Here is a 20,726-nt window from a genome sequence, read left to right as displayed (position 1 = left end):
CACATTTATAGAATGGAGATACTATTGAAATATGGTTTTAAATTCTCTGCAGGAAATACTAAGTGGGGGGCTGATCTTGCTGGTTCTCTGGGGGCTGGGTCTTCCATTAGAGTACACCACTCACTGATCTGCCTTAGCTTGCCTTTTTGTGACCCATCAGTGCATCCACACTTACATTAATGAGTGAAGCACAGAAACAGCTTAACGGCACAGCTAATGTGGTTTTGCTCCCTGCTGAACATAGCTTTAGCACAAGGCCTTGCCTGGAGAACCCTGTCAAATTTCTTCAACTTACACTATTTTTAAGGGATCCGCAAAAATGCAAGTGACTTTTCCAAGATCTGAAGCATGATTTAGTTGATAACATGCTCAAAGATCTGCTGACACAGTGAGGGAGACTGATGTACAGACTGCTGTAATTATGGTGAGAACATCCCTGAGAATCTAAATGTATGTCTTTAAGTCATACTCTCTGCCACCAGCAAATAGGAGAAGAACAAAAACAGTAGCTTTTATTCCCATAAGCATCTAAACAAAAAATATGTGGGATGGCTTATAGAAAATGGTACTTTCAGTTAATTAGCAAATACCATTCCCAAAATATTTCAAGATTCATATGGAAAAGAGAGAGAGAGAAGGAGAGAGAGGAAAAGATGCAATGTAAAATTCATGTTAACTTTACACAGGAAAAAAAATAATCAGTGTTTGCTGAGTGGAAAAGATGAGTCAGGATTGATGAAGAAAGGCTATTTTTAACCCCCCTAAAAATGTTAGAGAGCTAAAAACATAAAGTAGAGATTATTTTTACAGCAGTTGGCAATGTCCATTTAAGGCTGACAATTTCTTGTGGATGAGTAGCAGTACACATCATATACAGCACCCACTGTTCTGTATTTACTGCAGGGTAGCGACATAGTCAGATGGCTTTAACTCAGATTCAGAATCTCTCCCCATTTTTTTGTTTAAATCCAAGTTATAATTATAGTAAATGTACTATTAAAAAAAAATGCTGTTTATGTTCTTAACGTAGTGCTTTTGTTGTTTTCATATTGCAAAACTGAAACTAGGCTAGGATAAATACCGAGGGGAAAAAAAATTAGGGCTTAAACCAAGTTTAATATGTAGCTCCAACTAACCATCACAAAGCCCAAGAGGCAGGATATGCAATACTGCATTCCTTACACACTAGTAATTCCTGTTGGCTTCAGTGGAAGTTTTGTTTGAGAAAGCATATAATCAGAACCTATAATTTCATTAATTGCATGCCACAGGCAGTCAGTGTGAGGTAAGAATGAACCAAACTGGTTAGAAGGAAAGTGGAATCTTCAGCCCCACCTGCGTCTTTGTGGACCACTGAGTCTAAACAGCAAAACTGTGAATCCTGTGTTCTCCCCTCTCACCCACACCTCCAGCTTCCTTGTGATAGACCGTGCCTGCCATGCGGGGAGGCCACAAAGCAATGTCATACTCAGGGTACAACAGAGCATTCAGGCCTCCACCACTATCCACACTATGACCCTTCCACAGCCTCCAGGATTTCACCAGGTGCAGAACATGGTGTAAGAAATGTGCTACTCACAGGAGACGCAGGCAAAATGAACGTTACGTATCTGCTAGTGCAAATTGCTTTGACATATTACATATTTCATTTGATATCCTTTGGGCAGTGTAGGAAGTATCATCTAAAAACCATGTGGATGGGCTTGACTTTTACATTACTGTACACACAACATTTTGATGCATACTGTAAACATAAATTACTCCACTGGCATGTGCTACAGGTAGTTTGAAGTACTCTGCAAGGTTTGTTTATATATGTAGGAAGAAACAGTACAAAACAAGAGCCTCCCATGCTATAAAGGCCAGAACATGACCAAAGAAAAATCACGTTTGCCAGCTACTTTTTTTTCTAAACATAAAAACAAACAACCCAGTTTAGAAAAAATAATAATAAATGTTCACAGGCTAAGAAATAAGGCTGCATTAGAGCACAAGGTGAACTTACAGGGGAGACACAGCTGCAAACTGAAACATGGAAGCATACGGTATGCACTTGTCCAGCTACAAAACCCATGGCATCCCTGTGTAACATACTGCAAACTCCAGTTCATTTCTACCCATATAACTGAAGCTAACTCAGCTTCTTCAGCACCTAACAATCAAATCACAGCTTCTCTTGCAACACTCTTACAATTCTGTATCTTGTTTTGTTCATCTGGTTTTGCTTTGTTTTGAAAGTGTAAAGACTCACCCCAAAATGATTACAAGAGCGAGGGGAATCCAACCACCCATAAGCTGTACCCAAGTAAATGCAGAAATGCGTTGTGCAGAGTTCCTTCTTAGCTATCGTAAGGGCTCAGAGTTTGTAAGGAAGTCTGTAGTGAGTTGATACAGACAAAAGAACAACAAAAGGCAGGAAAAAAAAGGAAGGTACAGAGATGATGGAATATGGAAAGATGAAGGGCAAAGGGGCTTAAAGGGAAGAAGAACATTAGAACGCTGGGAAAAGGGGAGAAAGAAAAGCAATGTCCCGATGAAAACAAATGAATTGCTTAAACTATGGTGGGAGGAACTGATGAATATTAACTTTTATTATTCTGATTGCAAAACGTGTTTCAAAATTGGATGAAACACATTGTATGTGCTTTTTGCCAAGTACATTCTTGGTAATTACAGTCAGGAAAATTACAATTCAATCAGCGAGGCATTACTTAAAACCGCTTGGAAAAGTGGATCATTTCAGCTACATAACAGCCCCAAACGGGTAAAGACGTTACAGACTCAATATCACAGAGCAGTGCGGAGAGCACTCCATGTGCCACACGCTGACCCTCAGTAATGGGTCCCTCATTAGGTTCAGAAAGTGCCATTTTTCTAAGTGTACCGTGATGGTTTTCATTCTCATAAATGAGGAAAGAAATCTTAGCACGTTGTTTTGGTTTAATATGAGGACAGTTATAGGGGAAAAAAAAAAAGAAAAAAAAAAAAAAGGAAAAATTCAACATTTGTCAAGGCATAAAATAAGGATTTCGCTTGAAGAACCAGCGGTACAACTGTGCTGCTCACAGCAACTGCTTTACATCTATCTGTGAAGCCCTCCCTGTGCTTGTCGCGAAGCCGATAAGCCATCCTTCAGAAGGACGCCGCCATCGCTATCTCCAAGTTACCGTGCCCACAACACAAGGGATGTTTGGAGGAACCGGCAGACACCGCAACGAACGGGTCAGCCTGACCTCTGCGGTACGAGCCGCAGTTCTGCACGGCAGCTCATGCCCGCACGACGGCACGGCCAAACACCCGCTACCGCTCCGAAGGGGCGAACGAGCTCCCGCACAAGGGGCGGCGTGCGGAGCGGGAAGGCGCCGCAGCGCAGAGCGGCCACCCGCCTCCCCGTGGCGGAGGGGGGGGTTGGGAAGGGGGATGCAGGGGGGGTGAGCGCTGGCGGTGGGTGATGTCACGGCCGGATGGGGGCGGGGAGACAACTGCGGGATGGAAAATTTTCAGCCTGGCGCCTCCTGCGCGTGCTCGGCCGCGCTCCGCCCCTCGCCGCCGCTGCTGTCTGCGCCCCCCCCCCCCCCCCCCCCCATCCCCCTTCCTCCCCCTCGCCCCAACCCGTTCTCCGGGCCGAGGAGCTCTGGAACGTTCTGTGCCGCTAACGGTCGAGCCGCCACGGCGGGTCCGATGTTTGGTCAGCGGGACGAAGCGCTGCCAGGTGGCTGAGCTCCATCGCACAGAGCGGGAGCCGCGGGCGGCCCGGTGGGGTCCAAAGCGATGGGGTCCCGTAGGACTATGCGGAGCGGCGAAGCTCCGCTCGAGGGGAGCCCCGCTGCCCCGAGCCGGGGTGGTACGAAGTAGGCGGCCGAAGTACTCGAACCCCCCTGAGCCTGGTTTGTGCTGAGCAGCACGACCGATCCCGAGACCCCGGCCCTCAAAGGAGAAGGACGCGGAGTAGCCGTGGAGCCGCCCGGCCCGCGGTCCGAGCACCGCATCACTGCCCGCAGTGTGTGTTGAGGCGCATTTTCTCTCTCATCCCAGACTCCATCGCCAGCAGGAGGCCGCTATTCCCGCTCGTCTCCCGGCTCCGGCCTCACGCACGTGCACACAGCACCGCGTGGCTGAGCGGGGAGGGAGCAGAGGTGCGACGGTCGGGCGGCGTAGCGTATCCCCCCAAACACACAAACACACACAAACACACCGACCAAGTGCGGGGCAGGACACGCACCCCCTCCTCTCTCGGCCTCGCCCCGCCCGCATCCCGTGCTGTGGAAGGGGGTCAGTCGGGCAGAGCGGGGGGCGGTGGCGGCGCCGACGGAGGGCGGGAGGGTGAGAGCCGCGCCCCTCGCGATGACGCGGTGCATTCCTGCATCAAGAGCCGCGGCGCCCCGAGGGGCCGTCAGACCGACAGCGACGCCGCAGCCGGCACCGTGAGCATCTCCGCTAGCACAGCGCTGCCCCCCTATTCCCTCCGCTCCGACGGCTTTTCGCAGTGACCGTACCCCGCCGTTATTTATTTCGGGTTCTTTAAGCTTCTCGTTCCGCTGACGCTCTGTAGCCGAGGATTTATTTGTATTAATCCTTGCGAGAAGCGCGGCACAGAGCGAAGCGCTCCGAATCGCCGGGACTCCGGGCAGACCCTTCGCACAGCCCGACGAGGAGGTGAGGGGCTGCGGGGCGCGGTGCGGGGCTGTGTGCGGTGTGGATGCCCAGGTGGGGCATACGGGGACACTGCCGCATCCCAGCCATGATAGCACTTGGAATTAAGAAGCGGCCGTGCGCTGCGCTGCGCTCCTGCGTCCGCTCTGCGTTTTTCTATAGAAAATGCGGCGTCGAGGGGCTGGGGGTGGAGGGGGGAGAGGGAGGTAAACACGGGGCTGCGGCCACCGTGACATCGCCCCGCGGTGTTGCATCAGTCCCGAGAATCTCCGGGGGGGGGGGGTGTTGGTGGGCAGGGCGGCTGTCTCCTTATAGCGGCGGGGCACAGCCCGTGTCCGCGGCTCGCTGCGGGTCGGGTCGCTTCTCTTCTCTTCTCTTCGGCCCCGCGGCCGCCACCTTTGTGTGCCCGCGCCCCCCGCCCGCTCCTGGTACTTTTCCACTCGGCGGCGGGCGGGCGCGCTCCGAACACGTGACGGCCGCCTTGCCCGCTGCGGCACTGACGTCGCCTCCCACCTCCGCAGGCGCGGCCGTCCCGCCGCCAAGGACAAAAGAGCGGCCCCTGCGCCATGAGCAGCGCCGAGATGGGCAAGTTCAACATCTCTCCCGACGAGGATAGCAGTAGCTACAGCTCCAACAGCAACGACTTCAGCTACCCCTACCCCACCAAGCCGGCCGCCATGAAGAGGTGAGCGGTGTGGGCGGCTCTCCCGCGGGGTCCCCGGGCCGGTGTTGTCATCTTCCTCTCGGAGATGCGAAGGGGGAAGTGGCAGCGAGGGTCTGTGTGAAGCAGACTCTGATGATGCGATGTATTTTACAGCCACTACGCAGATATGGATCCGGAAAATCAGAATTTCTTACTCGACTCCAACGTCGGAAAGAAGAAATATGAAACTCAGTATGTAAGTACCCAGACGTGATATCTGCCATCCGGGAAAATGGCTTGATTGGCAAACAGATGTTTGTTTGAATTCTGAGATAGCGATAACTTTCCATTAATCGTTACCTGTCTCCCTTTCCTCAGCATCCGGGTACCACTTCCTTTGGGATGTCAGTATTTAATCTGAGCAATGCTATTGTGGGCAGTGGCATCCTGGGACTTTCCTATGCCATGGCTAACACTGGAATTGCTCTTTTTGTGTAAGTATCCTTTGGTTCCTAAAAAAACAAAAACAAAAAAAGCAAAAAACCCAAACCCTTCCTCTATATAACTAATAATACTAGGTAAAAATTGCACCTTTGCAAAACACGCTGTCATTGCTGCAGGTACAGAATTGTACTGTACTATTTATGGATTGCTTTCAATGAAAGGATTGTTAGAAATTCAGAACGGCTTGTAAGAATGTATAAACTGTAAGTTCTTTGATCTTAAAAACAGTATACAGTGAGGTTTCCTATGTTTTGTATAGCTTGTTTGCTACTGACAGGCCTCCCTTGAGGAGTCTGTCATTCAAATGGAAACCAACAAGAAATTCCTCTTGTAATGGTTACTGCAGTGGTTACCCAAAAAGCACAGAATACGTCTGCAGTGAGTTAGAGAAAAACATAAGATAAAGGGAATTGTTTTCTCTGACTTTTGCATGTCTGGCTCAGGACTAATGCTGCTTTTCCTCTACTGACATAGTTAGACCCGTAAGGCTGCAGTGTACTTTTGTCAGCAGAAAAAATCCTTTTTATTGCTGTGCTTTTACTCAATTCAGGGAACTGACTGAATCTACACCTTTAAAATCACTGTCTCTGCAAGGGATACGGACTAACCAGCGTATCTTCATTACTCTGTGTGCTCAGAATAGAGAGATACTTCACCTACTGACACATCAGCTTCACGCTCTTAATTTTTGCAGCGTGCATAAGATCAATAGCATAACGTACGTTAGAAAGTTTCTCTGAGGAGAAATGGAAAAGAAATGGAGAAATAAATGTAAGGTCAGGTATATGAGTAAATGTGTACATGGTAGGGAGTCTTTTTTTTTCCTGAGAATTGAGGAAGTGCTCAAAGCCATGAATACAGCAATTGGGTGTTGAGGTATTTACTTACCTTTCATTTCCAGGTAGCGCATTAAAATCTTCTTTACAGTAATACTGATTCAAAAATAAACTAACCTGTTAAACTTTAAAACTGGTACAGTTGAGATGCAGGAAAGCAGAACTTCACCAATGATGCTGAGGGCATTGCAGGCATCTGTAACTAGGTTACAGATTCACATCCAGATGCAGTTGATTATGACAGTAAATTCTTAGAAGACTGTGTGGAATCACTGGTGTCAGCACTGCGTGAAGTAAATGAATGACACAGTCCTGAAGCTCAGAGCAGAGTCAGCTTCTAGATGAGTTTGCTGACTGATATTGTCAACACTCTTCTTAAACAGCTATTCAAGGCTGGCACTAACGGATCCAGAAACTGTGTTGTCTTAATTAAGTGTAATTAAATGTAACCTTAACGCATTTCACTGTACTGTTTCTAGTTGATGCCTACATTAAATCTGTACCTCAGAAATACAGGTTTATATTTTTTGTGTGTCTGTTGGGGTAGAATTGGCACACTAACACAAGTCTTCTGCATTCCTTGGGTCAATTCATCTTTCAGATATTCTTGTTTCCAGTTCTTTCTAGTGTTTACTAATTTCATTAACACTGAAAATACTGCAGAAGGAGACAGGCAGATGACACTGAGAACTCCAAATGGAACTTTGTGTTTTTTAGCAGGTGTGCTGTTTAATTAAGTATACCGGAAAGCAGTTTGCTTGTGTCGGTGTAAGAAGGGCCGAGACATTTTTGAATATATTGTAGTTTTCCACGGTCGTCTTTAGCTGTGAAGAAGTCCCCCCTAGCGTGCCACTCCAGGAAGTGCACTTGCTGTGCTTCAATTCAGAGACCTGAATTTTAGATGTATCAAAACTGTGTTTCTGGAAATAACATATGCTGCCTGTGAAAGCTGCAGAGAAGAGAAACAAGCCACTAGCAATTCCCATGTAAGCAATTCATACAAAATTCAACTTTTGAGTAAATAATTTCCTATTGCAGTAATCCTGTATTTCCTTTTGAAGGCCAGTTGCAGAACTCTGAAAATACCTCAATTTTCAGTCCTCAAAAGCTTTTACAGTTTAATTTTTTTTCATTATTATTATTATTATTTTATACAAAAATGAAGCTGAAAAGCTGATTTGTCAATGACTAAGAGATAATCTTCACTGGCTACAGTTGTAGCTGATGGTTTATTCAAGACTTGCTATTGAGAAAGGGAAGGAGGACAGGAGAAATACAGTTTCTTACAGCGATACAAAGACCATTCCTGTTGATACAAATAATGTAACAAAGTATCAAGTGTTTCCAACTGCAACTTCCTGATTCTTGCCTGTGCTTTTGCTACCTTATTCTGTAAACAAGCATTGTTTTATTTTCCACTAGAATTTCTCTAAAATGGATTCCTCTAAAATGCATTTTAGTATAAATTCTTTTGAAACTAGACATTATCTGAAAGCATTTTCAAAACTACAAAAAAGAATTGTAGTTGATTCTGAGGTCGTGTTTTAGTAATGTTGTTTGGTTTGCTTTTATTTAATAAGGTTTTGGTAATTCATTTATGTCTCATTTATGTTTTCTCCCTCTCCAGGATACTCCTGCTTGTGGTTTCAATACTTTCTTTGTATTCAGTGCATCTCCTTTTGAAGACTGCCAACGAAGGAGGTATGGCAAAGTACTATTTTGTAAGCATTGTCTTTGTTTTGTGCTACTTCTTGTGAAATGACACTGTTCTCATTGTCTGTTTCGATGGGTTTTCTTCTAGGATCTTTATTATATGAACAGTTGGGAATGAAGGCCTTTGGTATGCCTGGAAAACTTGCTGCTTCTGGATCAATTACAATGCAGAACATTGGAGGTGAGGACAAGATCTTAAAATGATTTTGTTGTCAGTAATAATTATTCCCTTCTTATTGTGGAGACTTTTTTTTTCACACAACATGTATTCATTAACTGCTTGTGTTCAAGTGAGGTTATGAAACATGTTATGTGATTCTTGCATCTTGTGACATATTCTGTATTTGTAATGATCTATGATGTTATTCACCTACAGCTATGTCAAGCTACCTCTTCATAGTGAAATATGAGTTACCATTGGTCATCAAGACATTTATGAACATCGAAGAGAACACAGGGTAGGTGTTAGATCTCCTCATCAGAGAAACTATTAGGAGAAACAAATACGGAGACTGCATATATTTTTATTTGGAGACCACGTTCGATACACCGTAGGGTAGCTTCTTACTCAGACAGAGATACAGTAAGTTTCTCCTTCCCTTAAGCGTTCCACTTCATTTAGATCCAGCCTCTCCTGGGAAAAGGGGTAGAAAAATACAGGTTTTGTATCATGTTACAAAAAATTGTTTTCTAAAGAAAATCAGGTAAGTTTTAACGTATGTACGTATAATATCTGTATGTAAATACACTCTTGATAAGGAAAGATAAATGTGGTGCTGTGTTGGGGTTTTTTTTGTTTCTTTGCTTGTTTTCCAGTTAAGCTCCAACTAGTTTTGGTTTTCTCATGCTAATATTGTGGGAAGTGATGGAATATAAGTGTAAGGTGATGTAATGAATTTCAGGAGCCATTCTCAAAAAATGCACTGGGTTTAAGCATTGAACTAAAGGAGTTTCTGTGCCCAAATAAAATCATCAACTTATTGCCATTTAGTCCTCGAGACACCTTAACTCCATTGTGGCTTTTCTGCTTGGCTTTTAGAGGGGATGGGGTGCATTGGGTGGAGAGTTCATTTTACCTACATCCGCCAGTCTGAAAGTTAGATATTGAGCTTATCATTCTCTTGTCTGCATATACCTAATCTGTGAAGAGACACAATCCTCAAGTGGTCAGTTTAGCGTACCTGACATAGACACTTGTTTTGGGCATCTCCAATGAGTGATATATCACTGTATTGAAAGGATATGTAAAAACAGCTATCTAAAACAAGATACCTGACTTCAGATGGATAGAGTTAAGTGCTATAAATCTCACTCTTCAGAGTTGTACTACTGTGCCTTGTCCTGAAGTGTCCCAGTCTTGAGAGGGCTGAGCAGCTCAAGACTCCAACTTACACCTAAGCCTGAGTTCAGAAGGTAGGCATTTTTCTGCCTGTGTTCCCCAAGGGGTTCGAGCCATTTGGTGTTCGTACAGTTCATACAGCTTGCTGATGGATATTGTCATGAGGCTAATAGTAATTTTTTTATTATTATTATTTAATGTGCTCAGATGAAGAATGCCACCTACCTCATTTAATTGTCAGTGTAGTTCTTAAAAGATTTTTTTCTGGGGCAGTTCATTTCCCTCATTTGGCTGAATTCTTCAAGTCTTATTTTCCAAGCCCCTGTAACTGGTGATATTTAAAAGGGGGCTTGGAGACAAGTATTTTTAATTGTCCTATCTTCAGAAAGGTGTTCAAAATCAATTGGAGTTCGGGGGGAAGGGCCAGGGCTGTGAATTGCACTGGATACAGCTACTGCTGTGCAACTGAGTCAGCGGTGTCTGACAGAGTTCAGAAATTGAGATTTATATCTTCAGTGTTCTTTTTTTGGCTGTTCACTGATTTAAAGTAAGTCTTTTCTCAGTGCTCTAACAATTGTGGACTCCGTTTAACTGACTCTCTCCATGCATTGCTTAGGGGAGTCTGGGTGGCTACCATTGGCATGGATTCCACTCTGGCAGCCTGGTGCATAAAATGTAAGCACTTACCTGTTTAAATGTCCCAACATAATGCTTACTGTAGAAGAAAATGTTCTGAAATTCTGAGACAATATTACAATCACTAGCTCAATTTTTATAACTTATTTTGCATTGTTTTTTTTCATATTCAGCTGAGTTTTGAAGCTGAGAAATCCTGTTCTTCAGAACAGAAAAACTTTCATGTTCTTGATCTGAAAGTCCCAGTTACCTTCTTGTTATACGTGGACAATGAAAGTGCCCCTTCTTTTGACTGCCAAATGCCAGAAGTCTGCTCTGGTTTATTTTTAATTCACCATGAGATAATTGCATTAAATAAATAAAAAAAGAGCACACCACATTGATGCCCTACACACATGAACTTCCTAAAATAGATGTCTACGTTTAGTTATCCCAGATAAATCTGGGTAAAGAGAACCAAATTATTTTGCACTTGCTTCATAAACCCAGAGCAAGTCTGTTAGAGGTATTCCATATTTCAACTAGCATATAGGCTTATAACTCAGAAATTATGTTTGAATGCACAAATTTCCAATTGAGTAATACAATTTTAATTGTTTATCTAAGCAACATCCAATTCATATTGAAATATATCCTCTATGCATTAGCTAACAATATTTCAAGTACAAACATTTGGGAATAAGCGCTTAATATTACTTGAATTACTTGAAAAATGTAGGGTATTCCTGTTCCATCACATGAAGAAAGCAGTTACTCTGCTATGCTAAAACTATTCAAGATCAGTTATCCTGTTAGCTCAGTGAAATTACCTTACATCTACACAGATCTAGTTTTGTTTTTCCAAAGAAGATGGTCACGTTCCAACGCTCTAAAATGCTGCATCATAAAATAGCTACTGCCTTGTACAGAATAAATGGGAAAAAAAAGATCTGAAGGGAAAAAATCTACTGAGTTTCTTAGTAGTGTTCCTTACTAGGAACACTAGGAACACTACTAGGAACTAGGGACTCATCATGCCTCCAGTAGAATCCCACTGTTCTTCCAGTATTTTCCAGCCAGTGGGCTTGAGCTACTGCCTTAATTCCAGCCCTCATCTGTTTTTCTTTAACTCCCGCAGGGCACCCAACAGAACTTTATTGCCATTAAAGTGGTGATTACCCTGCTGGGGCCCTGTTATATTGTAATACATCTGGAGAGTCAGGAATCAACATTTAAGCAAATGACTGTTTTTCGTGGTTTATCCCAGCTGATTTTTTTCTCCCCAATCATTTATTTTTCTGTCTTCTGACTTCCAGATGCATATTAATTTTAGAAAAAGGACACTAAAGGAAAGGCACAATATAGGTTTGGGGTGAGACAGGAAGGTCTGTAGGGCTTTAGGTCCATATAGTAAGACCAGTGTTAATCCTTTGTGATACCAGACACTGCATTTTTGTAAATAGCCATATGTATTAGGAAAAAGTAAGATTGACGACTAAACTGCAAATCTTTTGACTTTTTAAGTATTGTGATTACTTACATATGATGTCCTTTTTCTACAGACAGTGGTACCTTAATGGCGACTATTTAGTGCTGATGGTGTCTGTCATCCTCATTCTTCCTCTGTCTTTACTGAAAAATTTAGGTAAGCAGTGAAGCACAATCACATAAAAAATGCACTGAAAGTACTGTGAGGAAATGGGTTGATAGGATGTTTGAGTTCTGGAGTCCTCTGTAAACTGACAGCTGTCTGTATTTGTAATTTGTATTAGATGCCTTAAATGAAATGCCTGTAGTCCAGTAATGTATCTGAGTAACTTAAGTAACATGCTTTTTGTTTAAAGAATTCTGTGGTGGAGCTTTGATAACTGAAAGTCTTGATCTGAAATACTTTTCTGAAGTTATTGCTTCCTACAAATTGAATGATTCAGTAAAAACAAAAGGGAGGGCAGACTTGTCTTGAGTGTATCCTTTGGAATGATTCCTACAGTCATTCTTAGTATAGAATGTTCTTTAAAAAATAGGGCTTTAAAGTTATGAAGTTTATTAGTATGGACTCAATGCTGCATTTTTCTTGCATGTCTTTGAGAACTTTTAGATCCGGGCTTTGATTAGGAAATTAATAGGTGGTTATCTTGTTTTATTCAATGTAAAGAAAAATGGCAATCCAAAGAGATGGCTGTCAGAAAATATTGTCTTGATGATGTTACAACATGAATACTGTATCTTATGTTGTTTTTTCCTCTTTTGAATATAGGATATTTGGGCTATACCAGTGGCTTTTCCTTACTCTGCATGGTCTTCTTTCTGATTGTTGTAAGTATAATTCTGTAGACTTCCAGCTACATTTTGAGGTGAAACTGAACACAGTTTCTAAAAAGTTTCACATACTACATTAATCAAAGTAACACAAGTGCATTAATTTATTCCCAGGTAATTTGGAAGATGTTTCAGATTCCTTGTCCTATGGACAGTGACATCATAAACGCAACGTTAATAAATGCAACACTGGCACCTTTCACAGATGAAAATATAACAATTGATGATGCATGCAAGCCCAAGTATTTCATCTTCAATTCACAGGTAACTGGCAGAATCAGATTCTGTGTTTAAAAACAGCCAAAAGAGACTATATAAATAAGTTCTAGATCAGGTCCTTTTTTTCTTGCCCTTTGCAAACTTGATACATGCAAAGAATTTCTCTTCTGGGAGAGTTGGACGCATTTTACCTCCTGTAGATCGGGTGTTCCCATGCATAGAAATGCATAGAAATAAAAGGAGCTCAAGGTGTCTGAGAACTTGCTGTCAAAAGTTCGAGTTCCAAAGGATCACTAGTCTTGATGAAAGAATGAAAAGAAATACTTAATTCAAAATTGGGAACCTGCTGATGATTATTTTTTTTAAAACTCCTTTTCTAATGTCTGTTGAGATGCTTAAAAAAAACATTATTTTTTTCAGACCGTCTACGCTGTCCCAATCCTGACATTTTCTTTTGTCTGTCATCCTGCAATTCTTCCTATCTATGAAGAACTGAAAAGGTAAATACTAGATAAGTTGCTCTAATTGCACTGCACAAAGAAAATAGTATAAAACAGGGTTTTCTCGTTGCTAACAATATTTACTTTTCTTGCAGCCGAAGCCGTAAAAGAATGATGAATGTGTCCTATGTATCTTTTTTTGCCATGTTCCTGATGTATTTACTGGCTGCTCTCTTTGGATACTTAACATTTTACGGTGAGTATTACCATCCCTGCTTTCTTTTAAGTGAGTTACATTTTGCAAAACCACATCAGTACTTTTAAGTTAGAGCAAATAAACGCAGTGTATGTGTTCAGAAACTAAAGTTTTGGGGTTTTTTTAATATTCTTAAAAGTGCACATCCAGAAGCAGGATAGTGGTGGGATGAGGCCTAAGGTACTGGATTAAAACAGATTAATTGCCCTCAAGGTATTCCTGAGTAAAATAGAGAAGTACTTTCAGGAACTGTGGGGCTTTAGCGTGTACTGCTTGGACTGTAACAGCATTTTGAGCAAACACAGTTGTCTTGGGAAGTGTGCCAACTACATCTAACTTAAATATTACTTTCTTTATAGGAAGAGTTGAATCAGAGCTGCTTCATACCTACTCTGCTTTTCTGGGTGCTGACATTCTTCTTCTAATTGTGCGTCTTGCCGTACTTATGGCTGTAACCCTTACTGTACCTGTGGTTATTTTCCCAGTAAGTAATTTCTTTTTTAGTATTAGTACAATTATTTTTAATCTCATCTCCTGCTGTAGTCATTTGCTGATGTCGCAACTACCATTTTTTGGTGTATGGAGTTTTTCTCTTAACTGAAAAAAAAATAAACCCCACAAATTTATTTTGATAAGTTTGATGGAATATCACTGTATCATTAATTAAAATAAGTAAGCAACATTTACAGAGCAGTTAATACGGAGGCATCCAGTTATACTGCATTCCTGATTCTGAAAGAACTTGCACTGTTCCAGCTTACTGAAATCAGCATGTTGTTTTTTTTCCCTTCTCTTTGAAAGATCCGCAGTTCCGTTACCCAACTACTGTGGGCAGGGAAAGAGTTCAGTTGGTGGCGTCACTGTGCTATTACAGTTGTTCTCCTGGCATTTACCAACGTGCTCGTTATCTTTGTCCCTACCATCCGAGACATCTTTGGATTCATTGGTAAGCATTTTCACATCACTTTAAGTAGTCTGTTAAATCTTGGGAAATGCAGTTGTGGTCTAATTGAATTATACTTACATGTTCAAAAAATGTTTTTCTGTGCTTCATTAACAGGTGCATCTGCAGCAGCTATGCTGATCTTCATTCTTCCGTCTGCCTTCTATATCAAATTAGTCAAGAAGGAACCAATGAAGTCAGTGCAAAAGATTGGGGTATGTATAGACAAACATGAAGATCACACTTGCTTACTAATGCAGAACATTAAAAAAAATAGTTTTCTTCTTATAAATTAAGGGTAAATGGAGGGTAATCAATGGAGTGTCATCTGCTGAGGATGACTGAGGACAAGGTCTACTACATTGGGGGGGGGGGTTGGGGGAACAAAGTATTATTTGAAAAAGGATTTCAGTTACAAGAAAAATGTCCAACTTCTTATTGCTTGCTGTGATATTTTAATCTTTTATACTAGTTGCTCCTTCCTCCATGAGCAGTGGTATTTGTGCCATGTATGTACATGATTTCATAGATCAAGTAGCAAAAACTGATCCGCTTCTTTATATTCTCTCTTTTCAGGCTGCATTATTCTTTCTAAGTGGTATACTTGTGATGACTGGGTGTATGACACTGATTATTCTAGACTGGATCCATACTGATGCGTCTGATGGGCATTAACTGTCCTGGTGTAATACTCCACTTCAAATGCCAGTGTTCACTCAGATATCTACTGAGAATGAAAATGAGCTATTCAGCTTCCTTCCTTTAAAATGCAGATTCTTTGTTGATGGTTCTTCTGATTGTAGAATACCTGAACTCTGGCTTTAAGGAACTATTCTGCATGATGGAAATGGATATTAACATCAAACCATGTGAGTGTCTGGCTGAAGGAAGTGACAACTTTATTCCATTCCAGAGAATGGACAGAACTCTGTGTAGACTTTTATCAAGCCATGTTTGGCTTTCATCGTTGTTACTTGGATATTTTGTTATTTTACTTGAATGTGCCTAATGGAACCATTTGATGTGAGAAACGACTCTTAATTTACAGGAAAGTGTTTAAATAACCAATGAGAGAGAGAGAAAGAAACACTATTATTTTTTGTACCAAAAAAATCTTATGGACCTCAAAAGCACTATTTTGACTTTAAGAAACTTTTTTTCTAAAAAGAAACACGCATATAAAAATAAGTAATCGGTGTCCTAAATTAAATCTAGTTTGCCTCTCTGTCGAGGCATAATTAGAAGAAATTTTATATTAAAAGTACTTGTAATGACCAAAGCAGAAGATGAACCAATTCAAGTAAAATCTTCTAATTGTAAATGTTTCCCATAAAAATTAATTTTCACTGTACTGAAATTTTAACCACAGTTTACCTTTGTTTCAAAAAAAAATGGTCTGGAAACCCAAATTGTCGAGCTTTAAAAAGTATCAACCCCTTAGAATGGGTGCACTTGAGAAGTGTAGTTAATGTGGAACTCAGAGGGATGGTATTGACATTGCCATTCTTGAAGTACTCAATAGTGCAATTGGGTAAAACAGGGTTTGGGGTTGTTAGTTTGTTTTGTTTTGTTTTCCTGTTGTAGATAAAAAACTTAATGGCAATGGAGCATATCATCAAAGTACTCATCCATTATTGGATTTTTAATTACTTGACTATTCTGTTTCTGAGTCAAATCTGCAAAATAACTGTGCCAGTGTTTCATGCTTGGTACAAACTCTCTTCACATACACGACTGGGATTCCTCTTCCAATTTATAGTGTATTGTAGTATTAATGATAACCTCATAGACTGGATAGTCATCTCATACTTGTTTGCTTCAGAAATAGGTAAGTTTTTTTTTATGAACTCTAGCTAGCTAGCTGATGAAACAGATGCTGTATGGTTGTGATAGCTGTTTTGTTTCTAGTGCATGTTTACTCTTTCATTCTTATCCCAGGGTGAAGAGAAATAACTTATGTAACAGCGTACTTGGCTTACAAGAGGTTCTCAAACACAATATTAGGTACAAAAGCCTAGATAGAGATTATTAATGAAATAATCATGGCAATGTGGTCAGTTGTCTTCATCTAACACAATGTTTTAAAAGTCTGGTGTACAACGTTCCACTCAGCATTTCTTAGAGGGAACAAGTAGGGCCCTGTAATCCATTGATTAAACAGTGCCTGAGACTTTTTTTGCTCTTGTAGAATCGGTCAGGAACGATCTAAATTACAGTCATTGTTTGGCAGATAACATCAAGCTCTGCCCAGCCATTTAAAATTCATGGGAAAAAAATTGCAGGTATTTTGTACTGATACTTCTGCATGGCTGTAAGTGCTGGTTGCTACGTCTGTAACGTAAACTGTAATGAGAAGTTAGATTTCTTTTGTGTTGTTCGTATCATTCGTTTGGTGGTACTCGACTGGTGATGAACGATCCTGAAGTCAGCACTGACTAAAGCTCCTTAGGTACTTCTCTGCCCTCAGCTACTTTACATCTATGGTAACTATCCCATGGCACCTGATATACAGGAGCGCTGAGCGCATGCCTCTCTACTTCGGCAGCTTTTCTTCTTCCTCTGCAAGCGTAGAACAACTGAAGAGGATTAAAATGTCTACCTTTGAGCAACTTGTAGCACATAAGGGATGAAGCACTTCCCTTGCCAGCTTTTAAAAAAAACAATAATAATCTTCATTCTCTCAGAACCACAGGAGAGAAAAAAAAGAAATGAGAGGTTATTACACAGTCCTCTCTGCAGCTGGAGAGGAGAAAGATCTTTGTGATGGCAACTCATAATGCTGTTATCATCCATGTCACCTAATTCTTCTAATGTAGCAGTTTCTGGATTCTGTGTTAAGCGTTGTATTACTTGATGGCTGGCTCCACCTGCAGCAATTGAGTTCCACTTGGCTGGGTTGGTTTCAAATGTATGTTGTTGGTTGGATGGTTGGTTGCTGGTTTTTTTTTCTGGTTACGTTTATTTTTTGAAACCTGTCTGTCTTAAGTTGCCTACGTAACAAATGACCTGAAAGAGCAGCTTCAGTATTAAACCACTGTTCTGTCACCTCAGTTAGACATTACTGTCTTCCATGATATTTCAGTCATAAGTGTAATATGTTATTTATAAAACATTAATCCATTAAGCCTAAACCTATTTTTCAATATTTATGATATTGTATGTACATAAAACTGTATGTGTGTATATACTGTAAGTATAATGTATATAGTGTAGGTTCGGGGTTTGGGGTTTATGTATATATTTCTCTCTCATTACTGAAAATCGCGTCATTTCAATGAGTTGTTCATGTTGTACATCTGTATAACAGCTGTCAAAAGAAAGGTCCTTCTACGACAAAATGTAATGCTTACCAAAATGGAAGTAATGTGTTTGTAAGGTGGAATAATACAAAGGTGGTAATAGATATTCAAAAGGTTATTTATAGGGAAAAATTCACCGATATGGATGCCTTTGCTGGGAAACGCTGAGGCAATCTGAGGCAATCTCCACCAGGGAGTGATCTCCAAGAAATGCTGCCTTAGTGGTGGTCAGGCCTTAAATAAGGTCTAGAGGAGGTGGAGTCAAGCTCCACCCCTTCCGGGAGCACAGCTGAATTACCCTCACCTGTGCTCCCGTAGCTGACCTGACACTTGCCTCAGCTGATTAATCAGAGGTTCAGGCTGTGATTACCAATTTCCCATACGGTGTTACACCAAAGGGTGTAAGAAAACGCTAAGATTGTATTTATTACAAATGTATATATTGCAATAAACACAAATGTCACTTGGGTCCATAAAAAGTGTAATTCTGGTTTGTGTATGTTTTGATTCTGAAATATACCATGGATGTTTTGATTTCCTGAACGGAGCAATTAACAACTACTGGGTTCTAACAGTTGTGTTAGGCCATCAGATTCAGGCCTCCTACAGTACATCCTTGTACTGTAAGTAGCCACTGTATTGTTAGAGGCCAGCAGAGGAGCTACAGCTGTTGCCAGAGTGCAACAGTTTCAATGAAACACTGTATGTTTGCTTTAATTGAACTTAGATAATGCTAAGCAATGTTGTCATGGTTTTGGGGGGAGACAGTTGAAGGGTTTCCTATAAAGCACCCTAAATTTCATGCACGGTTTACAGATCTATGAACACTTTCTATGCGGGGGGAAGGGATTGGAATTGCGTACCCTGAAGTCTACAATTTATGAACATCAAAGAAAAGGGGATTCAATGCAGCCAGGAGCCTGTCTCACTTTTTGCATTATGGGCTGCAGTAGCCGCAGGGTCTCATTTAAGTGTAATAAATGAGTGGCTATTTTCCCGTAATCTCCAGGATAGTTACTATGATTCTCTAAAAATTTCCCAAACTGGGTCTTTTGGTTTATATTGAATTACATCCAATGGCCAAAATAGAAGTGTGATGCATCAGTTCTTCATTGGAACTTCACTTCATGTGAATCTCCCTATTACCTGACTAGAATTAGTTTTGAAAGAAGGATGCCAAAGGTGTAACGTGTTGTGCTGTGTGTACAACAAAACGCTATATAGAATCATAGAATTACCCAGGTTGGAAAAGACCTTGAAGATCATCAAGTCCAACCGCAGCCTAACCATAGTACCCAAACTCTAACAACCTTCTGCTAAATCATATCCGTGAGCAACACATCCAAATGGCTCTTAAACACAACCAGGGATGGTGACTGAACCACCTCCCTGGGGAGCCTATTCCAGTACCTAACTACCCTTTCTGTAAAGTGTTTCCTGATATCCAACCTAAACATGCCCTGGTGCAACTTGAGGCCATTTCGTCCTGTCACTTGTCACCAGTGAGAAGAGAACTGTCCCACTCTCACTGTAAGCACCTTTCAGGTACTGGAAGAGGGCAATAAGGTCTCCCCTCAGCCTCCTTTTCCCCAGACTAAACAGCCACAGCTTCCTTAGCCTCTCCTCATAGGGTTGGTTCTCCAAGCCCTTCACAAGCCTCGTTGCCCTTCTCTGGACCTGCTCCAGTATTTCCATGTCTTTCCTGTGCCGAGATGCCCAAAACTGAACACAGTTCTTGAGGTGAGGCCTCACCAAAGCCAAGTACAGGGGCAGGATGACTTCCTTAGTCCCGCTCCACACCGTTCCTGACACAAGCCAGGATGCCATTGGCCTTCTTGGCCGCCTGGGCACACTGCTGGCTCATATTCAGCTGACTGTCCATCAGCACAACAAGGTCCCTTTCCATCTGGCAGCTTTCCAGCCACACCTTCCCAAGCCTGTAGGGTTGTCTGGGGTTGTTGTGACCAAAATGCAGGACCCAACACTTGGCCCTATTGAAACCCATGCCATTAACCTCGGCCCATCAATCAAGTCTATCCAGGTCCCTCTGTAGTGCCCTTCTCTTCCCTCAGGCAGATCAACACTCCCTCCCAACTCATTGTCGTCTGTGAACTTACTGAGGATGCACTCAATCACCTCATCCAGATAATCAATAAAGATGTTAAACAGAAGCAGCCCCAGCACCGAGCCTTGGGGGATGCCGCTCATGACTGGCCGCCAACTGGATTCCACTCCATTGACCACAACTCTCTGGGCCTGGCCATCCATCCAGCTCTTCACAGAACATTGGAAGGTGAGGCCTGGTCTCACAGTGTCACCTGGACACCCTTCTGAGGAGCTGGGCATGGGACAGAGTGGTGACAAGCAGGGTGAAGGTTCTTGGGAGATAATTCAACTGTGAAGAATGATGGTGGTCACAGGCCAGTGTATGTGCTCAGGAGGGAGAGGGCATGAGGTGCTCTCCTATGTACTTGGACACATCTGAAAGGCAGCACAAGATCAGATGAGAAAGCAAGGCCCACAGGTCCCTCTTGGAGCAAACTGGATGAGCGAGTATTGATTCCCAAACTTAAACTGTCCCAGAAAGGTCCGGGTTTCCCAACATTGCCCATTTTGCAGTGTGAGCTCCCTCTGCTCACCCTGACCCTTCTGTAAGAGCTTTCACCTTGGGTATGTCATACTGCATACCCCTGCCTCCACCAGACCTTAAACATCCAACTGCCACCCCAGACTCAGGACAGAGCAGAAATGTAGCAGCCTCTCCCAGGAGCCAGACCAAACCCTGCTGTGAGCCCTTCTGGCAGAGCACCGGGAGCACAGCCCATGCCACCAGCTGGGCGACAGAGGGCTGTGAGCTGCGCTTCAAAACCCAGTCTGCCCTTTAATATAAAACAAATGTTATCCTTTGCTGCCACAGATTTCCAGCCATTATGGGAGGCCAAACACA

At 42.2% G+C, this 20,726-nt stretch overlaps 1 protein-coding gene across 9 annotated transcripts; it reads left to right on the top strand.

Annotated features, from left to right (window-relative positions):
* The first annotated feature begins 4,395 nt into the window (after positions 1–4,395).
* On the top strand, positions 4,396–18,258 carry SLC38A2 (solute carrier family 38 member 2). 9 transcript variants are annotated; one of them, XM_032443234.2, is made up of 16 exons: positions 4,396–4,656; positions 5,175–5,338; positions 5,471–5,552; positions 5,675–5,790; positions 8,264–8,337; positions 8,438–8,530; positions 8,726–8,807; positions 11,866–11,948; positions 12,561–12,619; positions 12,737–12,886; positions 13,262–13,341; positions 13,437–13,537; positions 13,897–14,021; positions 14,339–14,483; positions 14,598–14,695; positions 15,057–18,258. In XM_032443234.2, exons 2-16 carry the CDS (start codon positions 5,220–5,222, stop codon positions 15,153–15,155), a joined length of 1,506 nt encoding a protein of 501 aa, XP_032299125.1. In that variant the 5' UTR covers positions 4,396–4,656; positions 5,175–5,219; the 3' UTR covers positions 15,156–18,258. The 9 variants fall into 9 exon arrangements, with proteins under 9 accessions (XP_032299125.1, XP_085370264.1, XP_085370269.1 ...); XM_085514148.1 differs by lacking the exon at positions 4,396–4,656 and adding an exon at positions 10,305–10,363 and having other exon boundaries at positions 5,235–5,338; XM_085514138.1 differs by lacking the exon at positions 5,675–5,790.
* Positions 18,259–20,726: the final 2,468 nt, after the last annotated feature.

This window comes from Coturnix japonica, chromosome 1, assembly GCF_054131305.1.
Source record: "Coturnix japonica strain WE chromosome 1, WE-NBRP24, whole genome shotgun sequence".
NCBI lineage: Eukaryota > Metazoa > Chordata > Aves > Galliformes > Phasianidae > Coturnix > Coturnix japonica.
The sequence above is the reverse complement of the archived record's forward strand: the minus strand, read 5'-3'. Positions and strand labels throughout refer to the sequence as shown.

Excerpts from the sequence above, each read along its gene's own strand:
- SLC38A2 (XM_085514123.1), top strand. The coding sequence starts at position 5,220 with ATGAGCAGCGCCGAGATGGGCAAGTTCAACATCTCTCCCGACGAGGAT. Across the intron at positions 5,339-5,470 it reads AAGCCGGCCGCCATGAAGAG|CCACTACGCAGATATGGATC; the intron begins GTGAGCGGTGTG and ends TGTATTTTACAG. Across the intron at positions 5,791-8,263 it reads ACTGGAATTGCTCTTTTTGT|GATACTCCTGCTTGTGGTTT; the intron begins GTAAGTATCCTT and ends CTCCCTCTCCAG.